The sequence below is a fragment of the Oryza glaberrima genome, chromosome 11 (assembly GCF_000147395.1).
Source record: "Oryza glaberrima chromosome 11, OglaRS2, whole genome shotgun sequence".
Taxonomy (NCBI): Eukaryota; Viridiplantae; Streptophyta; class Magnoliopsida; order Poales; family Poaceae; genus Oryza; species Oryza glaberrima.
Window position 1 is genome coordinate 11417440 of NC_068336.1, and position 23682 is coordinate 11441121.

Consider the following 23682-nt stretch of genomic DNA (forward strand, 5'->3'; position numbering starts at 1 on the left):
CAGAGGAGAAGTGAGAGAGAAAGGAAGGGAGAGGAGCTTACGTGGCATCCTGACATGTGGGCACATATGGGTCTCATACTGACTCAGCCGTCACGTAGGAAAAAATTGGGGTCAAAGCCATTGAGGGACCTAAAATGAACGGCTCTGTGAGTTGAGGTACGTCGAATACCTGGTGTGGTTCGGGGATGATTTTGTAACTGGATGACAAGTTGAGGGACCTTCGGTGGACTTTTTCCTTTCATCACCGGGCGGCAGTCCAACGGCCGGAAAAACCAGAGAGAGAGAGAGAGAGAGAGGAGGAAAAACAAAAACAAATCAAAACCCTAACACATCCCAGCTGCCTCCTCCGCCATGCCATCGCCGCCGCCGCCGCCGCAGCCGTCGCCGCCGGCGCTGCCGATCTCGGAGCACGAGGACGAGATCATGGCTGCGGTGGAGGCGAACCCAGTGGTGGTGGTGATCGGTGAGACCGGCTCGGGGAAGAGCACCCAGCTCTCCCAGATACTCCACCGCGGCGGCTACACCCGCCGTGGTGCCATAGCCGTCACCCAGCCCCGTCGCGTCGCCGCCGTCTCGGTTTCCAGGTAACCCGACTCCGTGCTTCGCTTGTCTTCCCCCACGGTGGCACGGTCGCACCTGCGCGCGCTCGTTGTTATCTGCTACCTGGGAGTTTAGTACAACTTCCCCCTTTCTATTCATGTTGTTATTTTCAAATGTTGGTTTCCTTTTAGCTCAGGGTACATTCTTACTGGGTTCGTGTGGGTCTGGTTATGCCTGAAAAGCTCTCAGATGTGTTGGATTTTGGCCATTAGCACTTAAGGGATACGAAAATTGCAGATTCATCTTGAAATTTAGAATCGTGATGGTGGAGATACGAGGACATCGTTTGTAAAAACTGCAGCTGCTTTCTGGATAGCCAAGCCATTTATTTTAATTTAGAAGTGTTTTAAGGGGAGAAAACTTAAGAACCTGCTTGTTAAGAAATTTTGAAGTGGTTCTTCCTGGCGAGCAGCACTATGTTTACAGCATATGCATATTTATACATGTACAGAGAAGAATAGTTTTCCAGTGTAGTCTTGTGCTATGCCTATATTCAAGTGTGGAAAATGTTTTTTAGGATGCCATTATGAATGCTGGCAATCTGAATATTTGCAGGAGAGTAGCACAGGAGCTCAGTGTTCCCCTTGGTGATGAAGTTGGTTATGCCATCCGATTTGAAGATAGAACTTCAGAGAAAACCTGCATAAAGTAAGCCTCAGAGGGTGTTTATGTGACTTGAATTTCTTCTTGAACAATATGCGAACTCATTCTATTTTCGGATATGCAGGTACCTGACAGATGGTGTTCTTCTGCGCGAAAGCCTTTCAGACCCTGAGTTGAAGCAGTATTCAGTAATTATTCTGGATGAAGCTCACGAGCGCAGTTTAAACACGTATGCGTTTTATATGTTCAACTGATCTATAAGAGTTTGAATTAAAGTTTAGCACTTTATCAAGTTTGCTGCTTACTCTTCAGTTATTCCACACCCATTTCTTGTTGTTTGAATTGAAAACTTGTGATTTGAAAACAAAATAAGATAATTACCGGGAATGGGTCATACACTACATTTAGTTATAGTAATATGTTAAACTTTTGTTGCTTATACACTACATAGATTTACCCAAGATTGATTGCATGCCTGTTGAACTTTTGTTGCTTATGTGTCCGGTTTTTGGAACAGTGAACAAAACAGTGCTGGGAAGCCATTCTGTGTGCCATGAAACTGGGAGTCAACATAAATGTATTGGTTATATTTGGTCTTCCTGTACCTATTTTATATAAATCAACTTAGCTTTGCCTTTTCTTCTGATGCGTTCTTTCTCTACTGCTAGGAATTAGTACCTATACGATATTTTCACTCACAAGTAATGTAGACATCTAGTATGTGTTCTCAAAATTGACTTTGATATAATCGATAGTTCTCTATATTAGATGTTTACCTGGACAACTTTGAATGGGAGGGCCTCGGATCGCAAATGCCTAGTAACTATTTACTAACTGTAGGATGCAACTTTACTGTGGTTTTCGTTCTCCATATTTTGCCCATATTTATTATAATTGGTTCTCAGATGCTTCAATTGTAAGCTAGCAATTGTATTTTTGAAGTGATCGATAGTCAGTACTAACTTTTTCTTGTTTGGTATCGGCCACACGACCGCTGGATTTTGTTGCTATTTGTTGAAAGCTTTAGTCGCGTTCTGATATTTGTTTGTTTACAGTGATATTCTTCTAGGTTTAATGAAACGATTAATTAAGGATCGAGCTTCAGATTTGAAAGTTCTGATCACTTCTGCTACTCTTGATGGTTTGAAAGTGTCAAAGTTCTTCTCTGGATGTCCTGTGTTGAATATCCCTGGAACCTTATTCCCTGTGGAGAAGTTTTACAGCACGGAACGTCCAACGAATTATATAGAATCTTCTCTGAGAACCGCTATAGGTAATTATCATTTTCTTTATGTAGCTATATTTTAAACCTTGACAATGACATGTGAATATTGTTGGTGCATCTCTATTAAGTCACTATGTGTTATTTCACTACTGGAATACATCAATCATTGTCATAAGAGATAAGCTATGTAACAAATGTCATGGATGGTTTTGATATGTGCCCATGAATGGGCTAGCATTATAGTGGCAAGAGGGTAACTAGGCCAGTTTCCCTTGAATCTCTCTTACAGTATTCGTCCTGCTATGGTCAAGTTGGATGGACAAATAATGTAAAAAAAAAAAAGATGAAATAAGTGCTGGACCTGCTACACCTATGAATAACCTCTTTAAAGCTCTGGCGAATTTGGGATGTGTCTGTATCTGATGGCTCTTATTTATGTTAAGTACACTCCGCACTGGTTTTACTAACATTATAAAACATCATTTTAAAAAACTACTTTTTTTAAAGCCATATCTTGGGATACCATCATGGTTGTTAAGGCGCCCCTAAGGCGGTAAGGCGCTGCCTCCGCTTTACGGGAAAAACTAGAGAAAGGGCAAAATCAAGGGGATAAACCAATCCTGGAGAAGGAGCGGCAGCAGGGGAAGGGGGAGGAATGAAAATAGCTGACCTACGTGGTTGTCGCTGTCGTCCCCGACCACTGGCAAAGCCAGATCCACCTCCCTCGATGCCCAGCACCACCTGATGATGAGGAGCGGTGGCGGCAGGGGAAGAGGGAGGACCAGAGGGGATGGACGCGACGGCTGCGGAGAGGTCTTGCCGTCGGCGGCAGTGGAGCGGAGGCGAGTAGGTGGCGCCGATGGGATTGAGGATGGGGATGGGGACGGGGATGGGGATGGATAGATAAATATCTGTCACCATCTTCCATTTTAGTCCTTGGACTCTAGATATTACGAAGAAGTCCTTCATTTCCTATTTTCATCTTCCATTTTAATCCTTGGACTCTAGATATTACGAAAAAGTCTTTCATTTCCTATTTTTCTATCTGTATAAGGCGTTGCCTCGCCTTATGCCTTACTGCCTAAGGTGTAAGGCGTGCTGGGTCCTCGCCTTACGCCTTACCGCCTTAACAATACCATGATTTTTTTAACGAAATACACATATTAGTGTCAGAGGAGTATGTCTGCTGACATATGATTTATATTCATGCTGGAAAAATCAAATTTTTTATTATTTGAAAATAATAACAATATATTTTGTTAAACTTTTGGGCCATGGTGTTTCATATTTGCTTAACTATTTGATATCTATACTCCTTTAAAAGAAGACAATGGTGGTGGCAGTGAATCTGCCACCCACCAACTCTGTTGTATTTTTTTACCAACTACTCCTTTGTGTACTTTAATTTTATAAAACAGTACTTCTACATATTGTTAATCTCTTATTTCATCCCTAGAATTTATGTTTACCATGCAAAGACATCCACAGGGAATCAGGGATGATATTGTTCCAAAAATCTTACAATTAACTTGTTCCAAACAATGTTAGCACATGTATAATTCATTTTTATCCATAGCAAATCACAGGTATTTAGCTAGTGTTTCTAACAGTTCCAAACATTCTTTTTCTTCAACAGATATTCATGTTAAGGAATCCCCTGGTGATGTCTTAATATTCATGACAGGAAAGGTTAGCAGAATATATATTTTTTTTGCATGCTTGAGCTTGATGTTTCTGAAACTTTGAAGGATATTTTTTTTGTTCTATTTGACACTAAGGATATCGTCAGAGATATGCTATAAAATCAGTAATACTCCTGGATTTTTGGGCTTTCATCTAGTTATAATTTAATGCCCCAAAACAGCCCCGTGTTTACTTTATTGTATAGATACTACTACTTAAAAGCGGAGTCCTCCTCCTTACTCTTCTTCCATCGTGTAATCAGTTGTATCTCGATTTTCCCTCCATCCCTTCTCTCACCCCACCGCCCATAAGTGGTTGGGTCTCGATTCACACTCCCAACCCATCCCTAGTCATATGGGCCCATGCAACCCATTCTAATCATATGGGCATGTTGCAATGCATGGGCATGTTACTAGTATGGCAAAAAAACACAACGTTTACTGGTCTGTTTTTGGAACACTGATTAACTAAACATTTATGAATCAATGGATGATCTCCATTTCTTTGCTAAACTTTTCTCCCTTTCTTTTGTTGTACTCCGTACTTATACAGACCTTTTGAATTAATTGAATGGTATTTTGTCAGGATGACATTGATAAGATGGTATCAAAATTGGAGGAAAGAATTCAAAATCTAGAGGAAGGTTCTTGTATGGATGCTCTTGTCCTTCCACTTCACGGTTCTTTGCCACCTGAACAACAGGTAATTCATTAATCTTCCATTCTAGTGTATTGTTATATTTGTTTCTTGCATATATGACATCCCATGAATGCTTGTATATGACATTTTGGACATGTATGTGGTCTCCAATATGCGCCTTTGAATACTTTGTTTGATTATGCTCATGAAAATTTCGTGGAGCTTTTATATTACTACCTCCGTTCTTTTTTGGTGACTTTTGGGACATGACATAGTTATAAAATTCATTATTGATAGCGATATGAAAGTATTCTTCATGACGGGCCTATTAATTTCATTTTCACCTATAAATCTTTTAGGTATTCTTCATGACGGGCCTATTAATGTCATTCACCTATAAATCTTATAGCGATTAGGAGGTGTTTGCATTTGTTTATGAGTCAAGATTCCAAGGTTTGACTGCACACGTTCTAAAACATCATCTGTTTGAGAATAGACGGAGTGTGAAATACTATTATTAACAAATTTGATAATGTCAACTTCACCTGAAATATGTTTTTTATATACTGATGTTTGAATTTAAGGAAATTTGAGTGTATGTTTTAGATTATAATACAAATTTGAACAGAGAATATATTTTAATCTTTCAGTTACTTAATCAATTTAATTTTTCGTATATGAGCTTATCTAGTGATCCATAGCTACTGAACCTAATAAACACACCTGGCCATGTTTCTTCTCCATTTCTCTAATTGATCAATGAAGCTTGGCATTGCAATGTACAGTTCCTACACTATTGCAGCTAAGTGAAATTTCTTAGCAGGCAAAAGTCTTCTGAACAAGCCTTACAATTACTTATCTAGTAGTAGATTATATTAAAGCAAAATTTGTAAGATTTTGTGATGTCACTGAAAAAAATTGCCAACCAGGAATATTTCAATGTTTATTTTTCCTTTTTTGTTGTGTGTATTGCTTGCTGTTGATCGACCTTCTTGGGGGACTAGAGTATCTTTTTTATTCTGTGTTTGCTGCATTGCTGCAACAGGATAACCTTGGATGATATTTAACCAACCCCCTAACAATATATGGCTATGATAGCAAAATTTAACTACCTGGGGATCACGTTCTAACAAATGGATGCACTGATGGATGCGAATTATAATAGGCTCAACTGAGAGTTGAAAAGCAAGGTCGATCCCGATTTGTTGCCAAAGCTGCTGTTTTGGTCTAATCTTTTTGGGTTTAAGCACACTTATTAGTATTTATATTCATTAATTGTCCTTCATTCCATTTGTTGGTAAATGTTTGATGCTCTATAGCATCATTGCTGATGTATTCCCTTGTCACAATAGGTCCGGGCATTTGCTCCAGCACCTCCAAATTGTCGACGGTTCATTGTTGCAACAAATGTAGCTGAAACATCTCTTACTGTGGATGGTGTTGTGTAAGCAGCAAACTGCAAACATAGTCAGTTAAAGTGCACATATACCTTCAGTTTCCATCTTCAGCCTTTTTTATTTATTTAGTGATAGATTATTGTGTTTATGATGTATTTAGCTGATTTTGTGGAAAAGTATATGCAAATAAATACTTTTTTTAGAGTTATGCAAGGAAATGGCTAGAATTTTTGTTATGAACTACTAGTAACATGCTATTAAATTTATGAGAGTTACATCAACTGATCTGCTAGTATCAGTTTTTGAAGTGTATTTTTGTAAAAAAAAAATGGTAGGAGCAAATGGCTATAATATCATTAAATTCACATGAATGCTTATATTCTTAAACTTAAAAGGAAAAAAATATATGGTTTATATGTTGAATTCACAAACTAATTATCTATTTGATTTTATATAAAAGAAATATGCATAACTTGGAGATACCTTGTACATGTCTAGGAGGAAAAAGCTTGAATATAGCTTTGCCACTCGCTCTTTAATGTACGTACGAAGTTGTGATTTGAGTATGATCTTTCATCCTGAGAAATTAGTGTTACGATTAAAATAATGTGCTGATGAACATTTGTGATTTCATTAGCTGTTTTGTTAATAAATAAGAAACTGCTGAACTGATATTGTGTTATCAAAATTTGCAATCTTTCTATTACCCTGCTGAACTTGGAATGGCTGCAATTTTGTTCTTGGAGATGTGTTTTTTCCTTTTTCTTTTGGGTTTGTATGCAAATCACTAAAATATTTTTTTATGCACTAGGTTTGTGATTGATTGTGGTTATGTAAAGCAACGCCAGTATAACCCATCGTCTGGAATGTATTCACTTGACGTAGTTCAGATTAGCAGGTAAATACTATGTTGCACACACTGTGGTTATCTGTCTACTGTCTTCATCTGTTCAACTAGATCATGATCCTGTTCAGAGATATCTAGTTATGATCCATAATATTTACCATACTACTTCTTGAATAACAAGAGTGCAGGCTGACCAGCGAGCTGGGCGAGCTGGAAGAACTCGGCCTGGGAAGTGCTATAGGTTATACCCAATTTCCATTTATCAAAAGGAGTTTCTCGAGGCTACAATCCCAGAAATCCAGCGTTCTTCTCTTGCCGGAAGTGTTTTGTATCTAAAATCGTTAGATCTCCCTGATATCAACATACTGAAGTTTGATTTCCTTGACCCACCATCTCGTAAGATAAAACTCCAGAATTCTCTATTCTTAATTATAGCTCTTCAATCTTCATCCATCTTTAATGCTTTTTTGTTGTTAGAAATCACTTTATCTATTGGATTAGCTCCAAAAGGCAAACATAGACAACGGCCATTGGCAAAGGAAAACGAGAAGAACACCCTAATCTACAGAAACTAGATATATACTCCCTTCGTATATAAATATATGATCCCATTGACTTTATTCGTTCAATTTTGGAAAGTTTTACCATCAATAGCTCTCAAAATATTTATTTTGAAAACATAAAAAATCATATCGGTAGGTTTTTTTTACAAGTACTTTTACAATATTATAATTTGTTAGATATTATCGTTATATTCTAATAGACAAGTAGTGGTCAAAGTTGCACACCAAAGATTGAATAAAGTCAATTGCCATATATTTGAATACAAATGTAGTGCTATTCACAACATAAGTAGCTGTTGGTAAAATCTTGGTTCTGCATGGTTTAACTTAAGTTATTACATTTATTGTTCTAGGTCCAGCCTCCACCCAAATACTTTCATGGTGGCTGGACGAGCCTATTTCAAAAGGCATATGACCTACTCCTTCCGTCCCATTTTAAGTGCAATCATGAGGTTTCGTGCCCAACTTTGATTGTCCGTTTATTTGAAATTTTTTTATAATTAATATTTTTATTGTTATAAGATGATAAAACATGAATAGTACTTTATGTGTGACTTATGTTTATAATTTTTTTCCAAAAAACTTTCAATAAGACAGACGATCAAAGTTGGACACATAAAATCATGGCTACACTTAAAATGGGACAGAGAGAGTACTAACCTTACGCTCCATTTGGCACTGTGGTGGATTATGATAATATCTTTTGATGCACCTGTTTTAGGAGTTGATGCCCGCTAACTCCTAAAGCCCAGCATGCAAGTGTGCCACATGATCACCCTCTAGCATTTATTATCTAGAATATTTTAAATCACATGCAAGTGTACCACATCATCATCCATAGCAGTTATTATCTAGAGTATTTTAAATGTCATGCAAACATGACATATCATTTACAATTTTGTTGTATTTTTAGAACTCAATATGCAAGCAATGTCAAATCATTATCTCCACATCATTTTTACATTATTTAAACATATACATATACCATTTATACAATGTACAATATGCATTCATCCACATATCCCGCAGCAAAGCGCGGGGATGTCAACTAGTAGCTTACTATTCCTGTTTGGTATCAGGAGATCCTCAGTGAAACTGCATCCACTTCTTTGCCTGTACAAATTGTCTTGTGAAATAAAAACTAATATTGTCTATCTCTTACCTTTGATGCACAATGACCTGCAGGTGAATCATTAGAAGATGCTTTGAGGCAATTATACCTCATCGATGCAATTGATGAAAATGGGCAAATAACAGATGTAGGACGAATTATGGCAGGTATTCTCAGCTTGCTTGTCCCATTTCAATTGAAATGAAATCAGGTGGTTATTTGAGTTTGTCTTCACTCTTGAACAATGTATGCAATTAAAGTTTGATCAAATCACGAGCATATCTGGTTTCTTTTTCTTTTATTTGAACTTCACATGGTCTAATTTTATTTGTTGCATACCAATATAATATTGTTGTATCTTTAGTTCAATATGTGCATGTGCGTTTTTGATGACTCTGTTAGCACATCCAGCACATGAAGTAACTGTTGATGTGTGGAGCGGCAGCATGAACAGGGATGATCATTTTCTGTGTTTGTCATCTTCTTTTTGTTAACCTTTTGGCTTTATTTTAAGAAGTTTATACTCTTAAATATGTAACGGTCTAACCTCTAATGTTCTATATAAGGAGGCCATACCTGGCAATGTTTTGATATTTCAATTCAGAAATGTCTGATATATACAACTGTTAAGAGGTCTAATGTTTTTGTGCAAAGCTTCAGGCAGTTTATGTTGACATTGTTGTTTTATTGGTATTTCTAACAGGAATACTTACCTAGTAGCCTCCGGTCAGATTACTGCGTTTTGGGGATTTTTCATTTTTTTTTACCCCTCCAGTGTTTGCCGCGTGTTAAACTGTTTTCTTTCCTAGCTGTGACTGGCTCTTTTTTCTCTTAATGACGTAGCTGGTGTCCAGTTTTGTTTGTTGACGTTTCTACAGGGGTTTCGTATACGTGCCGGTCTTTGGGTTTTTACAATTTTTGTAGTTGACTTGCTTACCTGGTTATTTCTGCTCTGCGTGTTTTTTCCTTAGTGTGTTCGGCTGCTGCTTGTGCACGGCTTGTGTTTGCATGCGTCCTGCACGTGGTGCCATGCGCTTGCGTGTGTAGCCTCGTGGGTGTGCCCATGCTGTCTTACGTGGCTGCTCCCAACCCTTTTGTTTCTACTCCTATTTCTTATTTTCTTTTTCCCTTTCATCTATTTAGCCTTGATCGTCCCAAAGTTTTTCATGCTTGCTGTATGTTACGTTTCCTTAATCAACGTTGTGTTGTCATCTTCGGTTGCTAGGTCGCGTTGTGCTGCTGTTCGGTGCCGTTCTTGTTTTGATCTTCAAGCTGGCAATGGTCTGTTTATTGTTTCTTGTTTTACTTTTATAATTTGTACAGTTTTTTTTTCCTTATACTACAACCGTGTGTTTTTCCTCCCGTTGACTCAAATCCTTTTTGTGTTCACACTTCACAGTGTGTTCTCCGATAGAATTGCTATCGTTCTCTTAATTTTGCTTTGCACTTATGCGGGTATGCCACTGGTTGCTTGGCACTACATATAGTTTGTGCTGGATGATTCTGATGATTCTATTGTTGCCTCTTCATTGAGCATGAAGGTAGCAGCAGGAATCCGTCCACATATACCCCATGCCAGGTAGCCTGAAATGTCTACAGGGCTAGAAATCTCAATAATTCTCATCTCATCCATGAGCTGAAGGAATTTAAAAGATTATGAGTTTGGGTTTTTTTGTACCATCCTTGAGAAATATGTTGAAGTACCAAAAATTTTTATGTAAAATTAGTATCTCGAGGTATCAAAATTTTACACTACAAAATATAGTATCTCGAGTTTTGTCTTTTCCACTGGTTTCCAACCAGAAGCAGCCTTCAGGAGTGTATAGTGCACTTTTTTCGGTTTCAAGGTAGTGCCATGGTTTCTTACACTTATCTAAGTGCAATTCCAGGTCAAGGAAAACTCCATTCCTAATCTGTTATCTGATCAACTGATAAAGCAATGAACCAGATGGATTTGTTCTCGCAAGATGCTTGTTGGGCATAGACTAGTTTACTAAGCTAGAAAACGTACTATATCTATGCTTGCTTTAATGCTTTGAAGTGGAACAACAGGCTAATATGGAACCACATGAGAGCGAACGGAAAGCATATTTGGATTTTAGGGGTTTTTACAACAAAGAGTGAATTTTTTAGTTAATCACGGCACATATGCATGTTTACAAGTTTCTATAAGCAATATTATATGATAGTTGATATTAACCTGTGCTGTGATCATCATGTGTGGATGTGCGATCATCAAGTTTCTATAAGTTGATATTTTATCTTACATTAGCCATGTGTGGATTGTCATCATGTGTATAAAATATTTTTAGTATTCTTTTAGGCCAAATAAAACTGAAGTGAAACGAGTAATTGCCTGAGCGCGGCGTGTCGCCGCGTGGGCACGTCTAGTTTTTTAATGTCTGGTGAGTTTTTGTGTAGTAAGATTTGTTCCCTGTGCAATGGCCATAGTTTTCCTCTTGTTTTGTCTTGAGTATGAGCCGTTTACATGTCTATATAATGTTTGGAATTTGAATATCTCCACAATGTTATAGAACCTGTCTTGGGAACAAGCTGTTGCTTTTGTAATGATCTGGAAATTTCCACAGTTTTGTACTATCTGCTTCTAATTTTCTAGATATATGATATTTATTGGGAAAATTTTGTATTTGCAACTAGTAACTTGTCTAATACTCCCTCTGTTTCATATTGTAAGATATTTTGGGTTTGTCATAAGTCAAACTTCTCAAGTTTGACCAAGTTTATAGAAAAAAAGTAATAACATCTACAACACCAAATTAGTTTCATTACTATTTGTATACTATATTTGTTTTGTGTTGAAAATATTGCTATTCATTTTTCTGTAAAACTTGGTTAAACTTATAGAAGAATAGAAGATTGACTTAGGACAAACCCATAATGACTTATAATGGAAGGAAGAAGTATCAAGTTGTCAACTATATATTCGAAAACCATTCTTTTCACATGCCAGTGTTCCATCAGGTCACATTCTTACATGACTGGTATATGAGAAAACTGTTGTGAGATTTTTACTTGTAATTCATAACTTCTTAAATCCTGCAATAGGTTGCTAGGCTTGATAACCAATTGTTTACCTATGTCATCTGAGCCCATTAGTTCCCATATAAAAGCAGTGGTCAATATCTCCAGGTCCAGCAGCATTGCGCACGTGAACAGTACCCGCGTGGTTACTGTTCAAACATATGAAGCTCACGTGATTGCTTTAATTTAGATTAATGAGTTATTTATTACCATGATCTTAGATATAAGTTTCTTAAGAGGCAATATAAGGATGGGGCTGTATCTCTGTTCATTAAGCAAGAGATAAACAAGTGTCTTTAGTCTCGCCATCTTCTTGCCTGCCCTTGTGGTGCACAGCCTCCATGGTGCCAATGTGCCACTTGGGTCAACTATGCCTAAGGCCCTTATCTTAGTAATGCCCATTACATGCTATTGTATTTTATGATTGTACGCGACATGATTTGCTAGACTAAATATGGTGCTTGTAGTAGATATAGGAGTATGACGTGGGTGTGGGTCACTCTGTTTGTACCTGTTGACTGACTCTGGTTCAACAAAACCAATTTTACTTTTGTTGAACTAGAGTGGGTCAACGGGTACCCACAGAGTAATTTGTACCCATCTAAAAGTAGCTATATTATTCCTACCCCTTTACTAGAAATGTTGCAATTGCTTATCTGTACTGGAGTACATAACAGAACCTAGTGGGTACTGGGTAGCGATGATGCTGAAATTGTGAGTGTGTGATAAATTATGATGGCTTCATGATGGACTGTTATTCACATGTGATGAATTCTGTTTGTTGGATATGATTTGTGTGTATGCCACTGATAGATAAATTATTTGTGATGGACACAATGTGCAAGGGTGATGCCAAATTTTTGTGGCAGCCAACGCACCCCCTTCTGCCTAAAAAGACTTGGTGCCAATAACCCTTGGCTCCAGTTACCTGACGTTGACCCATGGCCACGTCGGGATCCAGCGTCGCACAGCTGCACCAGGGTTGATGGTGCTGGAATGTTGTTTAGAAAAGAACCAGTACGTCAAAATTCTAGTGTCAAGTAACTTATGGACTTATGCAAGATATGTTGTCCCGTGATATGTGTGCAGAGCTCCCTCTTGAGCCTTCTCTTTCAAGGACTTTGATTGAAGCAAACGAATTGGGATGTCTATCTCAGGCATTGACTGTTGCTGCAGTTCTGTCAGCTGAAATCACATTCCGGTCAACTAGAAGGTGGGCATTTTGTTTTGTAATTCATCTAAGCTACTGTAACACATTGAATTTTATGGTGAACTTATTGCACCCTTACAGCAAAGACATGGAGGGAAAGAGGAAAAGGCAAGAGCTTCCTGATGGTTCTGGTTGGGGCGACCATATACAGTTGCTTCAGATATTTGAAAGTTGGGATCGAACAGGCTATGATCCAAGATGGTGCTCAGATCATGAGTTGCAGGTGAATGAAAATAACATTTTGATTCTAATATGATACAGTGAAAGGAATAAAATTAGTAAGTACTAGTGTTGCAAAAATAAATGCAACTGTGTTGGACCTTCCTGCATAGAACAAGCCGAATCACAAAGCATGATATAATACCTGAATTTTATTTTAAATAGGCCATTGATCTTTGTTGTCATGAAATTTCATGCTTAAAAATTATGCCCCACAAGCTCAGGTTTACTTTCAATTCTTTGTTCATATGGGATTTTCTCTATATTTAAGTACCATTTCTGTGGACTGCTAGTTGTCATTGTTCCTCGAAGCATGTCATGTTAAATGGGAACATATCCTATGTACACAAGTTTCTGATACACACTCTGTGCACAGCAATTAACAAATGTCTTCGAAAATTCTAGAAAAAATTGGACATGCAATCCTAATAGTACTCCCTCCATTTGGAATTGATAAGTGCAAAAGCAAAACATTCAGAATTGATCAGTGCATAAAGGATGTGGTGGCTGTTCAGTTTTGCATGTAAATTTATTGTTTTCCCATGCAAGGATTGGGTGGCTCTTTGATTTACATGCTAGCCAATCAGTTTTGCATGCAGATTTATTGCTTTGGCATGCAAGGATTGCCTGGCTCTTCGGTTCTCATTCAAGCCAATCAATTGAGCAAAAATAGGATGCTTCATTGAATAAAAATTGGCTGCTCGTCTTCTCATTTTGCATGCAAGTGTTCCTTAGTCTGGAGCCCAGGTGAAATAGGTTGATCAAATTCGAATGGAGGGAGTATTACACATATGTGTAAAGTCTCATCTGAAAATTCATTATATTTTAGCCGTAGCAAAAAAAGAAAAAACTGTCAGGTATAAGAGTATACTATCAGAATTTTGTCTTTTATGTTACGTCTAAAAATAATTAATTCAAACATGAGATTTCACACATAGGTGCAATACTATTGAGAGTACAAGTCTACTTTTTTCTAGAATTTTTGGAGATATTTGTTAGTTGGTGTGCATGAAGTGTGCACCGGAAGCTTGTGTGCATATGATACGTTCCCATCTTAAATTGCCTTTTAGCATTTATAGTTTTCATGCTAGCAATGCAAACTTTGAAACATATAACAAGGATAACATTGTGTGATCATCATATCTATATGCCTGCATATACTGTTTGTCATGATACTTAAAGACTTTATACCCCCTAGATAGTTTTCTAGACATTAGATTACAATGTAGATCACAGAACTATCTTTTGCAGGTGAGAGGCATGAAATTCAGCAAAGATGTGAGAAACCAATTAAGTCAGATTATTCAAAAAATTGCAAAAGGTCGGTAATCAGTAATTCTAGTTTCTGTTTTATTGTGTACCCACCCTTTCAAAAACCTACTACCTGTTTGCTTCTTCCTTTCCTGGGACACCTCTGTTGTTGAGCTGTTTTTTCCTCTTTTGTCAATTCGTTGTTCTACTTTTTGAATTTTAACTTCTAGGAACTACCACAAAGATATTGTTACATATGCCCTCCATGAAGATGTACGTCCTACCTCTAGAATCTCAGTAATATCCATGCAGTGCTCGACTACAGATGCAATATAACCTGAACTCATCTTGCTTGTATTGCAACCAAAATATGTAATAGATCCAGAGCCCAGCGCATTACGTATTCCAATGTTCACTCAACTATTATGTTTAAGTTTGGCCCGTATATCAAAAGCTACTAAACATACCTCTTTTTTTGTAAATTTAGGTTCAACAGATGTGCAAGCAAAGAAAGAGCGGAAGAGTGACCCTGATTATAGAAAATTAAGGAGAGCTCTATGTGTTGGATATGGTAACCAGCTCGCTGAGAGGATGCTGCATCACAATGGTTATCATACGGTTGGATACAGGGCACAACTAGTGCAGGTATTGACTTCTGCAATCTATCAGATTAGTTTTGCTATAGTGTCAAGCATAAATGGCAAGGGTAAATTGAGATGATTCTGGCGAATGAAACATTAGCCAGCTTAACCAAACCAAAAGGTAGCAGTTTTTTGTGCCAAACTTTTTACTAGATGTAGAAGCCAATGAAACTTTCAGTTGCTACTTGAACTGTTTAGATATGCTGAATATGCTTTGCTGAGAGTATGCAGTTTGTTCTCGGGTAATTGTCGACAAAGTATTTTAGATATGCTGGATATTAGCTGCAAATAATAGTTGTCTCATGCAACAGGAACGCATGAATCTCACAGTGACTGGTTTAAGCTGTTTTTGTAGAATTTTGTCATTTTGGTTTTGACTACATTCTTTAGTTTACAAACTTAATTACTGTTGACCCTTTACAGTTTGTTATATATTCTTTTTGCAGGTGCATCCATTTTCCGTACTGGAAGGTGATGAATATGGGAAACTGCCGGTATATGTTGTCTACCATGAGTTAATAAATACTACTCGTCCTTTCATGAGAAATGTTTGTGCCGTGGATCAGTCTTGGGTTAAACCTATATTGAAGAAGCTTGAAAGATTGGACATGAACAAATTAAGGTATGAAATATATGGGTTAAAATAATTACTATTTCTAACATGGCAATTTATGCTACTACAGTAATAATCTCAATTATATTACAGTGGTGGTTCCAGCGGATCGAAAGATCCAGAACCTCTAGAGGATAAACAAGTAAGCTCCCCAAAGAAAGCAATGGATGTTAAACAATCTGACGTGGACAGTAAAATACAGGCAGCTCGCGAGCGCTACCTGGCTCGAAAAGGCAAGAAATGACAGTATGTGCTTAACCAAGCTATTCTTTGGAGGGTAGGTCCCATACGTAATGAGAGGAACAGGGAGTGATAACATGACAATCTTCAGTATCATATTTCCCTACCTCTTATTACTTACCATAGCAGAAGTATTGTAGGTACAAGCAGAGACATTTATGTGAGTCTAAATTTCATCATATCCATCCATTTGTCAAGCTTGAGAACTTTGTAACCGTTTAAAGGCCTGTTTGGCTGGTGTCTTGGTGCCATATGCCTGAGGATTTTGCATGCCAGAGAGCCACCCGAGATGATGAATTTTGCCTAGTCAGGCAGCCTGTCTCTTTTGATTGTTTGGTTTCGCACAGCTGTCTGAGGAAAAATTGGGTTAGGCTTTAGATGATTACTGCTAATCAAATGTTGATCGGAAGATAATCTTGCTACCATTGCAATCATGCATCGCCCCTTCAAACAAAATCCATCCACTGCCAACTTTCCGTAAACAAATAATTTGCATACTAAAATCTATCCAAATAAGCTCTTGAATCTATTCAGCGAAGTGGAAGCTGCAGAGATGACTGGCGGTTCACATGATGGCTACAGTGCAGCGGCGGCGCTGGCTGCAACAGCGTTGGCAGCTTCGCGCAACGGCCTTTGCGGCGGCAAGATCCTGTGACCGAGGGTACCAATCAAGGGCCACATCTTTTACCCTACAACATATATCTGTAGTTTTGTGAAACAAGTTTTTAGTCCTACGCTGAGAAAAGATAGGGGAAAGAGATAAGGAGTTAGAGGAAGGAAAGAGATAAGGATAGAGGAAAAATAGATAGTGGAGAGATAAGGATGAGAAAGTCTAAATCTATGGTGGTTCGATCTATTTAAGACGTGGGAGGGAGATAGTTGGTGATATTAACTGGGACTAAAGATCTATTTTCTCAGTGCTCTAACATTGTCTAACACAAATAGAACCGGGACTAAAGATGATTTTTAGTCCGGGATTAAGGGCCTGTTTGGTACAGCTCCAACTCCTAAATATAACTCTAGGAGTTGAGTCTGGAGTGGAGTTGTGGAGCTGCCTAAACCCAGCTCCACAACTCTAGAACATTTTGTGAGAGTTTCATCCAACTCCACTCCTAGTTTTGGTGGATCTGAAACTGTTTGGCTGAGCTCCAGCTCCAGGAGGGGTGGAGCTGGAGATGGAGCTGTGCCAAACAGGCCCTAAAGATCATGAAGTCCCTGTGCACTTTTAAACTGAGACTAAAAATGATTTTTAGTTCCGGTTTTTAGTTGAACCGGGACTATTGTGGCTTTTTGGCAACCGATCAAAAATGGTTTCTCCAGTATCTAGATGTCTAGTTATATTACACATTACTGTTACTGTAATCATACTAAACTTCTGCACGAGGTTTCATCTACTAATATAAAAAATATTTCGCCCGAAAACTACCAATGGATAAAGAAAGTCACTCTCGGTCCCCTGTGATCGCTCCCGCCTCCTCCCGTGTGTCACTCTCATCATCTCGTGCGTGCTACTAGAAGCCGGCGTGCTCCCCATTAGTGAAGAATGAGAAGGATAGGGAAGGGGATTTCATTTGCAAGTTAGTGAGGGGAACTGTTGGGGTGTACTTAAAAAAACCAAAATTTTGAGATTAGAAGCCATGCTGAGCATCTGTTGGCGATGCTCTTAGAGCACCATCCAAAAATCCAGTACCAAAACTATTCATTTACTTTCATCTAACCAAACCTGGATTTTTATGATCATTTTTTTTACATAAAATGGCATATAGGTGTTGATGCGAAAAACACGAGGCCTGGGAGATCTGTTTAACTCCAGTGCAGGTCCAAAAATCTTGCCATTAGGTTCGTGAGCGTGACAGTTGATTTGATTCTGCAATCAACAAGAAATAAAGTGTTTGGAGAGAAAAAAATAAATTTTCGTCCCTCTGCACAGGGAAATAAAATAAAATAAGATGCGCGGGCGTGCAGTGTACTAAGTACACAAATAAAATAGACGAAGGAAAATGCATTTATTATAATTCTCAAAGAATTACAAAAGTACAAAATCCTTGGTCAAATGCTCTCCATGTCCTGTAGGCAAGGTGGATCTGAATTGGCGATTGTGTTCTCCTGTTTCCCGGGGTCTCGGAAGACACCTGGTTAATTACTCTCGCGAGTTAAACTCGTGAGAAACCTCCGATTAAGCTGTGCTGGTCGTCGTTGGTCTTTGCTTCACGTTCTCCCACTAGAACGGATACCCTCATCTCAATCGGGCGGTAAGCCCCATCTCAATCGGACACAGCGTTCGTCACAGGCTAGAGGTCACTGATGTGAAGAGTTATCTCAATCGGGCAAACGACCGTCACGAATGAATATATCTCAATCGGGCCCTAAGTAAAGCCCATCACCGATAGCTTTGACCCAGACGACCAGTCAAACTATAGCCCGTCACAGATGACCTATATCTATCGGGCCACAACTAGCGCCCGTCACAGATGACTACTAACCTTTATCGGGCCTAAACTAGAGCCCGTCACAGATGATACTCATCTCAATCGGGTCTAAACTATAGCCCATCACAGATGACTGATGACCTCAATCGGGCCTAAACTAGAGCCCGTCACAGATGACTGCTGACCTCAATCGGGCCTAAACTAGAGCCCGTCACAGATGACTAGTGACCTCAATCGGGCCTAAGCTAGAGCCCGTCACAGATGACCTCATCTCAATCGGGCATTTAGTTATGGCCTGTCACAGATGACTATAATCCACAAAAAAAATAAATTTTGTTTTTTGGCTAGCCTCAGGACTTTGCTAGCCATGCCCGCTGCAAAAATGACAGAAACAAACACAGATATCCAATATCCCCAGCTCCCCAGCATCACCCATTCATAAATATGCATTCACATACACAGACATCAACATATTTCACACAACCACACATTCACAGCCATCTCATATTTCACATCCATTCACATATTTCACATCCATTCAAATATTTATCATATTTCACCTGCAAAACCGAGTTAATTGGATCAAATATTTATTTAGCAAGTCTTAACATAAACATATGAAATATATACATAAATATAAGCATCACAGTTACATCATCACAGTTGCATAATAAGTGTTCATCATTGCCTAAACATAGAAGTTCAACAATGTTCATCATTTTAGTTTAAGCCTAAACATTCCTTTGGGGTTAATTATTTCGCGGAGGATGAAGCTGGCTATCTCCTCGCGAACCTCCTCAAAGCTGGTAGTCAGAGACTTGGTTATTGTGCCCTACATTGTCATAATTCCAGATTAGTTGATCGATCATATATAAGTACTAAAATGTAGTTAGTCTATCACAATTGAGACCACCGACCTCAAACTCAGCCAAAGTCTTCACCTTTTCTCTATACAGAAGTCGCATGTTGTGGCACACATGGAATCCGCACTGGTCACCTATTTGTTGCTTCACCGGGAAGTCTTTTTTGTGGATGAGGGTGTCATGTCCTGTCTTCCTGAGGCCTCCTCTTTGCACGTATTGGTCCCACGCTTCATCTATCGCTAGTTGAATTGGGGTCCAATCATATGCGTTCTTATCAATTCTGGAGTTCAGGTAATGACATGTACTCCATTTAGGTGTTATGACCAGAAGGATCCAATGGGCACTACGGCATTAATATAGTGAAAGTTAATTAAGTACTCAAGGAATGTGTCATGCTATTGTGTATATTTAGTTAACACACTTACTATTGATTATAGGCACACATAATGTACTCCTTGTCTCGGCGGGACCACAAGGTGTCGTAGATGTAGTTGACCATTCCTTGACGGTCATTCTGGAGATTTGTAACAGTGACCACTTGTGGATCAAGGAAGGCAACTTCCAGTGCATGCTTCTGACACCATTGACAACTTAACCTACACACAGGATCAACGATCTTGTAAGCAAGTTAAACCGATTGTTATTACCAGAATGAGTTGGGCGACAATATTTACAAGGAGTAGCACTTAAGGAGGCTTGTGTCCACCGCTCGGAGCCTGTAGAGGTCGAAAAGATCCTTGAAGTCGACCACGACATAATTTGTTGGACCAAGGAATGGCTTTCCATCGTGCTGTCCAAGGATATCGGTAGCTTTACTTGGCTTCCTGGCGTTAGATTTCTCCATGTAGTATAAGTGAAGGTCCTTGCAAGCGATACCCATTGCGGCAAGCACGTCATCTCCAACCAATGGCATGCCTAGTTGGAACTCCTGTGGAGCGACGTATTTCTTCTTGACCTCTTTGCCCTTAGTCTCTTCCTGGCCCTTGCCCAGATCTAGCTTTCTTGGAGCCAGAAGCGAGGCCTGCACCTTTCCTCCTCTTCCTCTCCCCTTTGCTTCGGGTTTATCGAGAGTAATTCTCTGAGGGGAAGAGTGTACCTTCCTGCTCTTCTTCATCGGTGGGGGTTCATGAATCGCCTTGCTGTCGGCCTCCGTTCGGTCCTCCCCAAAATCCATGTCGTACTGCAACTGCACATCGTAAGATTGTGCATGACGATCTTGAGCAGGAGGGGCTGAAAGAGCAGAGGCGGGTCTCTTTGGTGGACGACCGCCTGGTGCAATGGTTGGCCTTGCTGTAACCCTGATCTCAATGAGGTCCTTGGGCCATTGGATGAAGGTACCACAGGCATTTCCTAGTGAGAGGACCTCGTCGTTCGGTGGATACTTCAGAGGGAACAGCTCGTATTTGGGCTTCACCGAGTCGACTTGAACTTTTGCACAGTCGGCCCTGAGTTGCGCTCCATGCACTCTTGTCTCTGGGGTCGGCTTGTACGCAAGTCCCTCGGCTGCTGGAACAGTGAAGGTCGGCATCACCCTAACTGTTTGGGTGCAGCTCGTTGGTTCCTGCGATAGATTAATCAATTTTTTTAGAATATTATATATCATATGGATTCGTTACGTCTTTCATGTATTGAGTAAGTTCACGGTTACCGTTATGTGGTCGACGGCGCTGTCGACCGATGTTGGATTTTCCGCCAACTCAGTTGATGCGCAACTGCTGCGTTTTTCGGTGGGACTTCCTAACTCTTTGTGCGCAGCAGCAGCGGCGGCCTGGGGGATCTGTTGCTCTTCTCGGATCTCTTGCCTAATCTTGGCCCTCATCGACTCGAGCTTTTCGTCGAATTCAGATGTCAGCTCAGCTCGTATCGACTCCCGGATCTTGGCTTCAAGGCGTGCATCTTTCTCTGCCTTGTTGGAAGTCCGCTTCTTGTACTGCCACACGTAGTCTGGAAATCCATACTTCCAGGGAACAGAAGACCCAACGCCCCGTGTCCGTCCACGGTGTTCCTTGTTGCCCAACGCTTTCGTGAGGAGGTCGTCCTCGCGTCTTTGAGAGCAGGCCTCTTGCGAGGCTTGTTGCTCGGCAACCAACTCCTTCTGCATTACAATTTAGTGGGGTCAAATAAACTGCACGATGGGAAACAATGTGAACATCTAGTTTGACTAGACACTTACTATAGCTTCGTATACTCGTTGATCTTCTGCATTTGGCATGAAGATTGTGCCATCATCATGTTTCTGGTACCTAGCCCTGGCCCAGTTCCTAGCCCGAGGGTGTGGGATATCGCCAAACACGAGCGGTGTGCACAATTCCTCCGCTTCTTCATCCTCACGCTGCCATTCCTCTTCCTTACCGGCATATCCGGCGCTACCAAGCCGGTGCGGATGCTGGTTCCTGGTCTGGAGCAAGCGATATGCCTCGCTTCTAGCTCTGGACTCGGGGGTCGACTTCTTCGCATGGAATTCCTCCCAGACCTGTTCCGTGATCCAAGGAAATTTCTCTCTTGGATCTGGATTTGCCGGGTTGTAGACGAACTCGCCGACTAGCTTAGTCTTGAAGTTCTTCCAAGCAGTGCCCATAACCTTGAAAGCAGCCCGCCTGAGACGGTCCTCATGCTCCGCAGGATAATCAAAGCTCTCCTTGAACGTTAGCCAAGCAATGTCCTTCTCTGCGGCTGGCACGAGCTTGAAGTCGTCTTGCAGAATACTGAATTTCTGCCACCCTATGACCCCGCAGATAGACCTAAATCGGCTCAATATTTTCCTTGGAGATGTCGGCAACCCTACGGCGTCCACCGCTGTTATGCGGAACCGTTCCTTAGGAATTTTGTTCCCTGTCCTAGGAGTACGTGCCCTTGAGGACCCACTAGTTGTCGTCGACATTGGTTCGCCTTGCTGAGACATTGTCTACTTTTTTCCAAAAAAACAAAAAAGACACAATTGAGTGCTACAATCTATTACAATCTATTAACCACATTTCACAATAATTTCATTAATGCACCACATTTCATCCCAACATAAATAAACCACATTTTATCCCAACATAAATAAACCACATTTCATCCCAACATGAATAAACCACATTTCATCCCAACATAAATAAATCTCATTTCATCCCAACATAAATAAACCACATTTCATCCCAACATGAATAAACCACATTTCATCCCAACATGAATAAACCACATTTCATCCCAACATGAACTACATTGCATATAAATAAAGTTAAATGAACTACATTGCATATAAATAAAGTTAAATGAACTACATTTCATCAATCACTACAATCATCTATCACAAAATTCATAAATGCACCACATTTCATCCCAACATCGACATGTCTCACTCACAGTTCAATCACATATCATCCACATCCACATTTCAATGACATGTCATTCACAGTTAGCAGAGGGCGGCGCGATGGAGGACTCACCTGAGGATGGCCGGTGGGGCTCGGTGGCGGCGACGCCCGGGCTCGGTGGAGGGCGGCGCCGGTCGGAGGAGACGCCGATCGAGCAGGTCGGCACCGGGCGGGCGGCGTCATGCTCGATGGGGGTCGGCGACGTGGGTCGGTGAGGACGCGGGCGGCGACGACGAGGAAGGCCAACACCGGTCCGGTCGGTGTAAAGGCTCGGTGGCGGCGGCGGCGGGCTCAGGGGGGGGTCGTCGGTGAGGAGGCTCGGCGGCGGAGGTCCGAATGGAGGGCCGAGGAGGCTTGGTGGTGACGGCGGCAGGCTTGGCGAGGGAGGACGACTGCGGCGGCGGCGGGCTCGGTGGCGACGGCGGCGGGCTTGGCGAGGGAGGATGACGGTGGCGCTAGGGTTCTAAGGAGGCGGGAAACTGTAGCGGGACTTAGAAAAATTTTCGATCCGCTCTGAGAAACCCTAGCTATATTAGAGTGATGAGTCATCTCAATCGGGCTTTGCCGTAGGGCCCGTCACAGATGACTCATCGGTGACGGGCTCCATACTAATGCCCGATTGAGATGACATTCAGGCCCGTCACGGATGACTCATCTGTGACGGGCCCTAAGATAATGCCCGATAGAGATAGATTAATCTCTATCGGGCTTGAACTAAGGCCCGTCACCGATGACTATTTTTCCATTTCCCAGGTAAGTCTTTATATTTGTGAGTACAAAATATATAGTTGTTGTATAATAATTCATTTTATTAGTCATAACACATTTTCGAATAGTAAATGATTTCAAATCGAAATATGGTCAACAACAAAATTGTAGAGGTTATCAAGATCTACAACTTTTATTTTGGTCATTTGTCTATATAACTTTGTTTCCAACAGCTTGAAATTGATTTTGACAATATGACAAATATAATCAACATTTGTAAATACTAAATGATTTGAAATGGAAATATGGTCAACAACAAAGTTGATCCTCTCATCAAGATCTACAACTTTTATTTTGGTCATTTATCTATATAACTTTGTTTCTAACAGCTTGAAATTGATTTTGACAATATGACAAATATAATCAACATTTGTAAATA

General features: G+C 40.2%; 1 protein-coding gene across 1 annotated transcript; it reads left to right on the forward strand.

Annotated features, from left to right (window-relative positions):
• Nucleotides 1-281: 281 nt before the first annotated feature.
• Nucleotides 282-16154, forward strand: LOC127754247 (probable pre-mRNA-splicing factor ATP-dependent RNA helicase DEAH4). Its single transcript, XM_052279734.1, has 16 exons — nucleotides 282-584; nucleotides 1156-1248; nucleotides 1328-1432; nucleotides 2259-2476; nucleotides 4065-4117; nucleotides 4697-4813; nucleotides 6103-6194; nucleotides 6959-7045; nucleotides 7176-7390; nucleotides 8743-8835; nucleotides 12800-12923; nucleotides 13002-13143; nucleotides 14391-14460; nucleotides 14878-15035; nucleotides 15478-15653; nucleotides 15738-16154. Exons 1-16 carry the CDS (start codon nucleotides 352-354, stop codon nucleotides 15886-15888), a joined length of 2127 nt encoding a protein of 708 aa, XP_052135694.1. The 5' UTR covers nucleotides 282-351; the 3' UTR covers nucleotides 15889-16154.
• The last annotated feature ends 7528 nt before the right edge of the window (nucleotides 16155-23682 follow it).

Excerpts from the sequence above, each read along its gene's own strand:
- LOC127754247 (XM_052279734.1), top strand. The coding sequence starts at position 352 with ATGCCATCGCCGCCGCCGCCGCCGCAGCCGTCGCCGCCGGCGCTGCCG. Across the intron at positions 12,924-13,001 it reads ACATTCCGGTCAACTAGAAG|CAAAGACATGGAGGGAAAGA; the intron begins GTGGGCATTTTG and ends GCACCCTTACAG. Across the intron at positions 15,036-15,477 it reads ACAGGGCACAACTAGTGCAG|GTGCATCCATTTTCCGTACT; the intron begins GTATTGACTTCT and ends TTCTTTTTGCAG.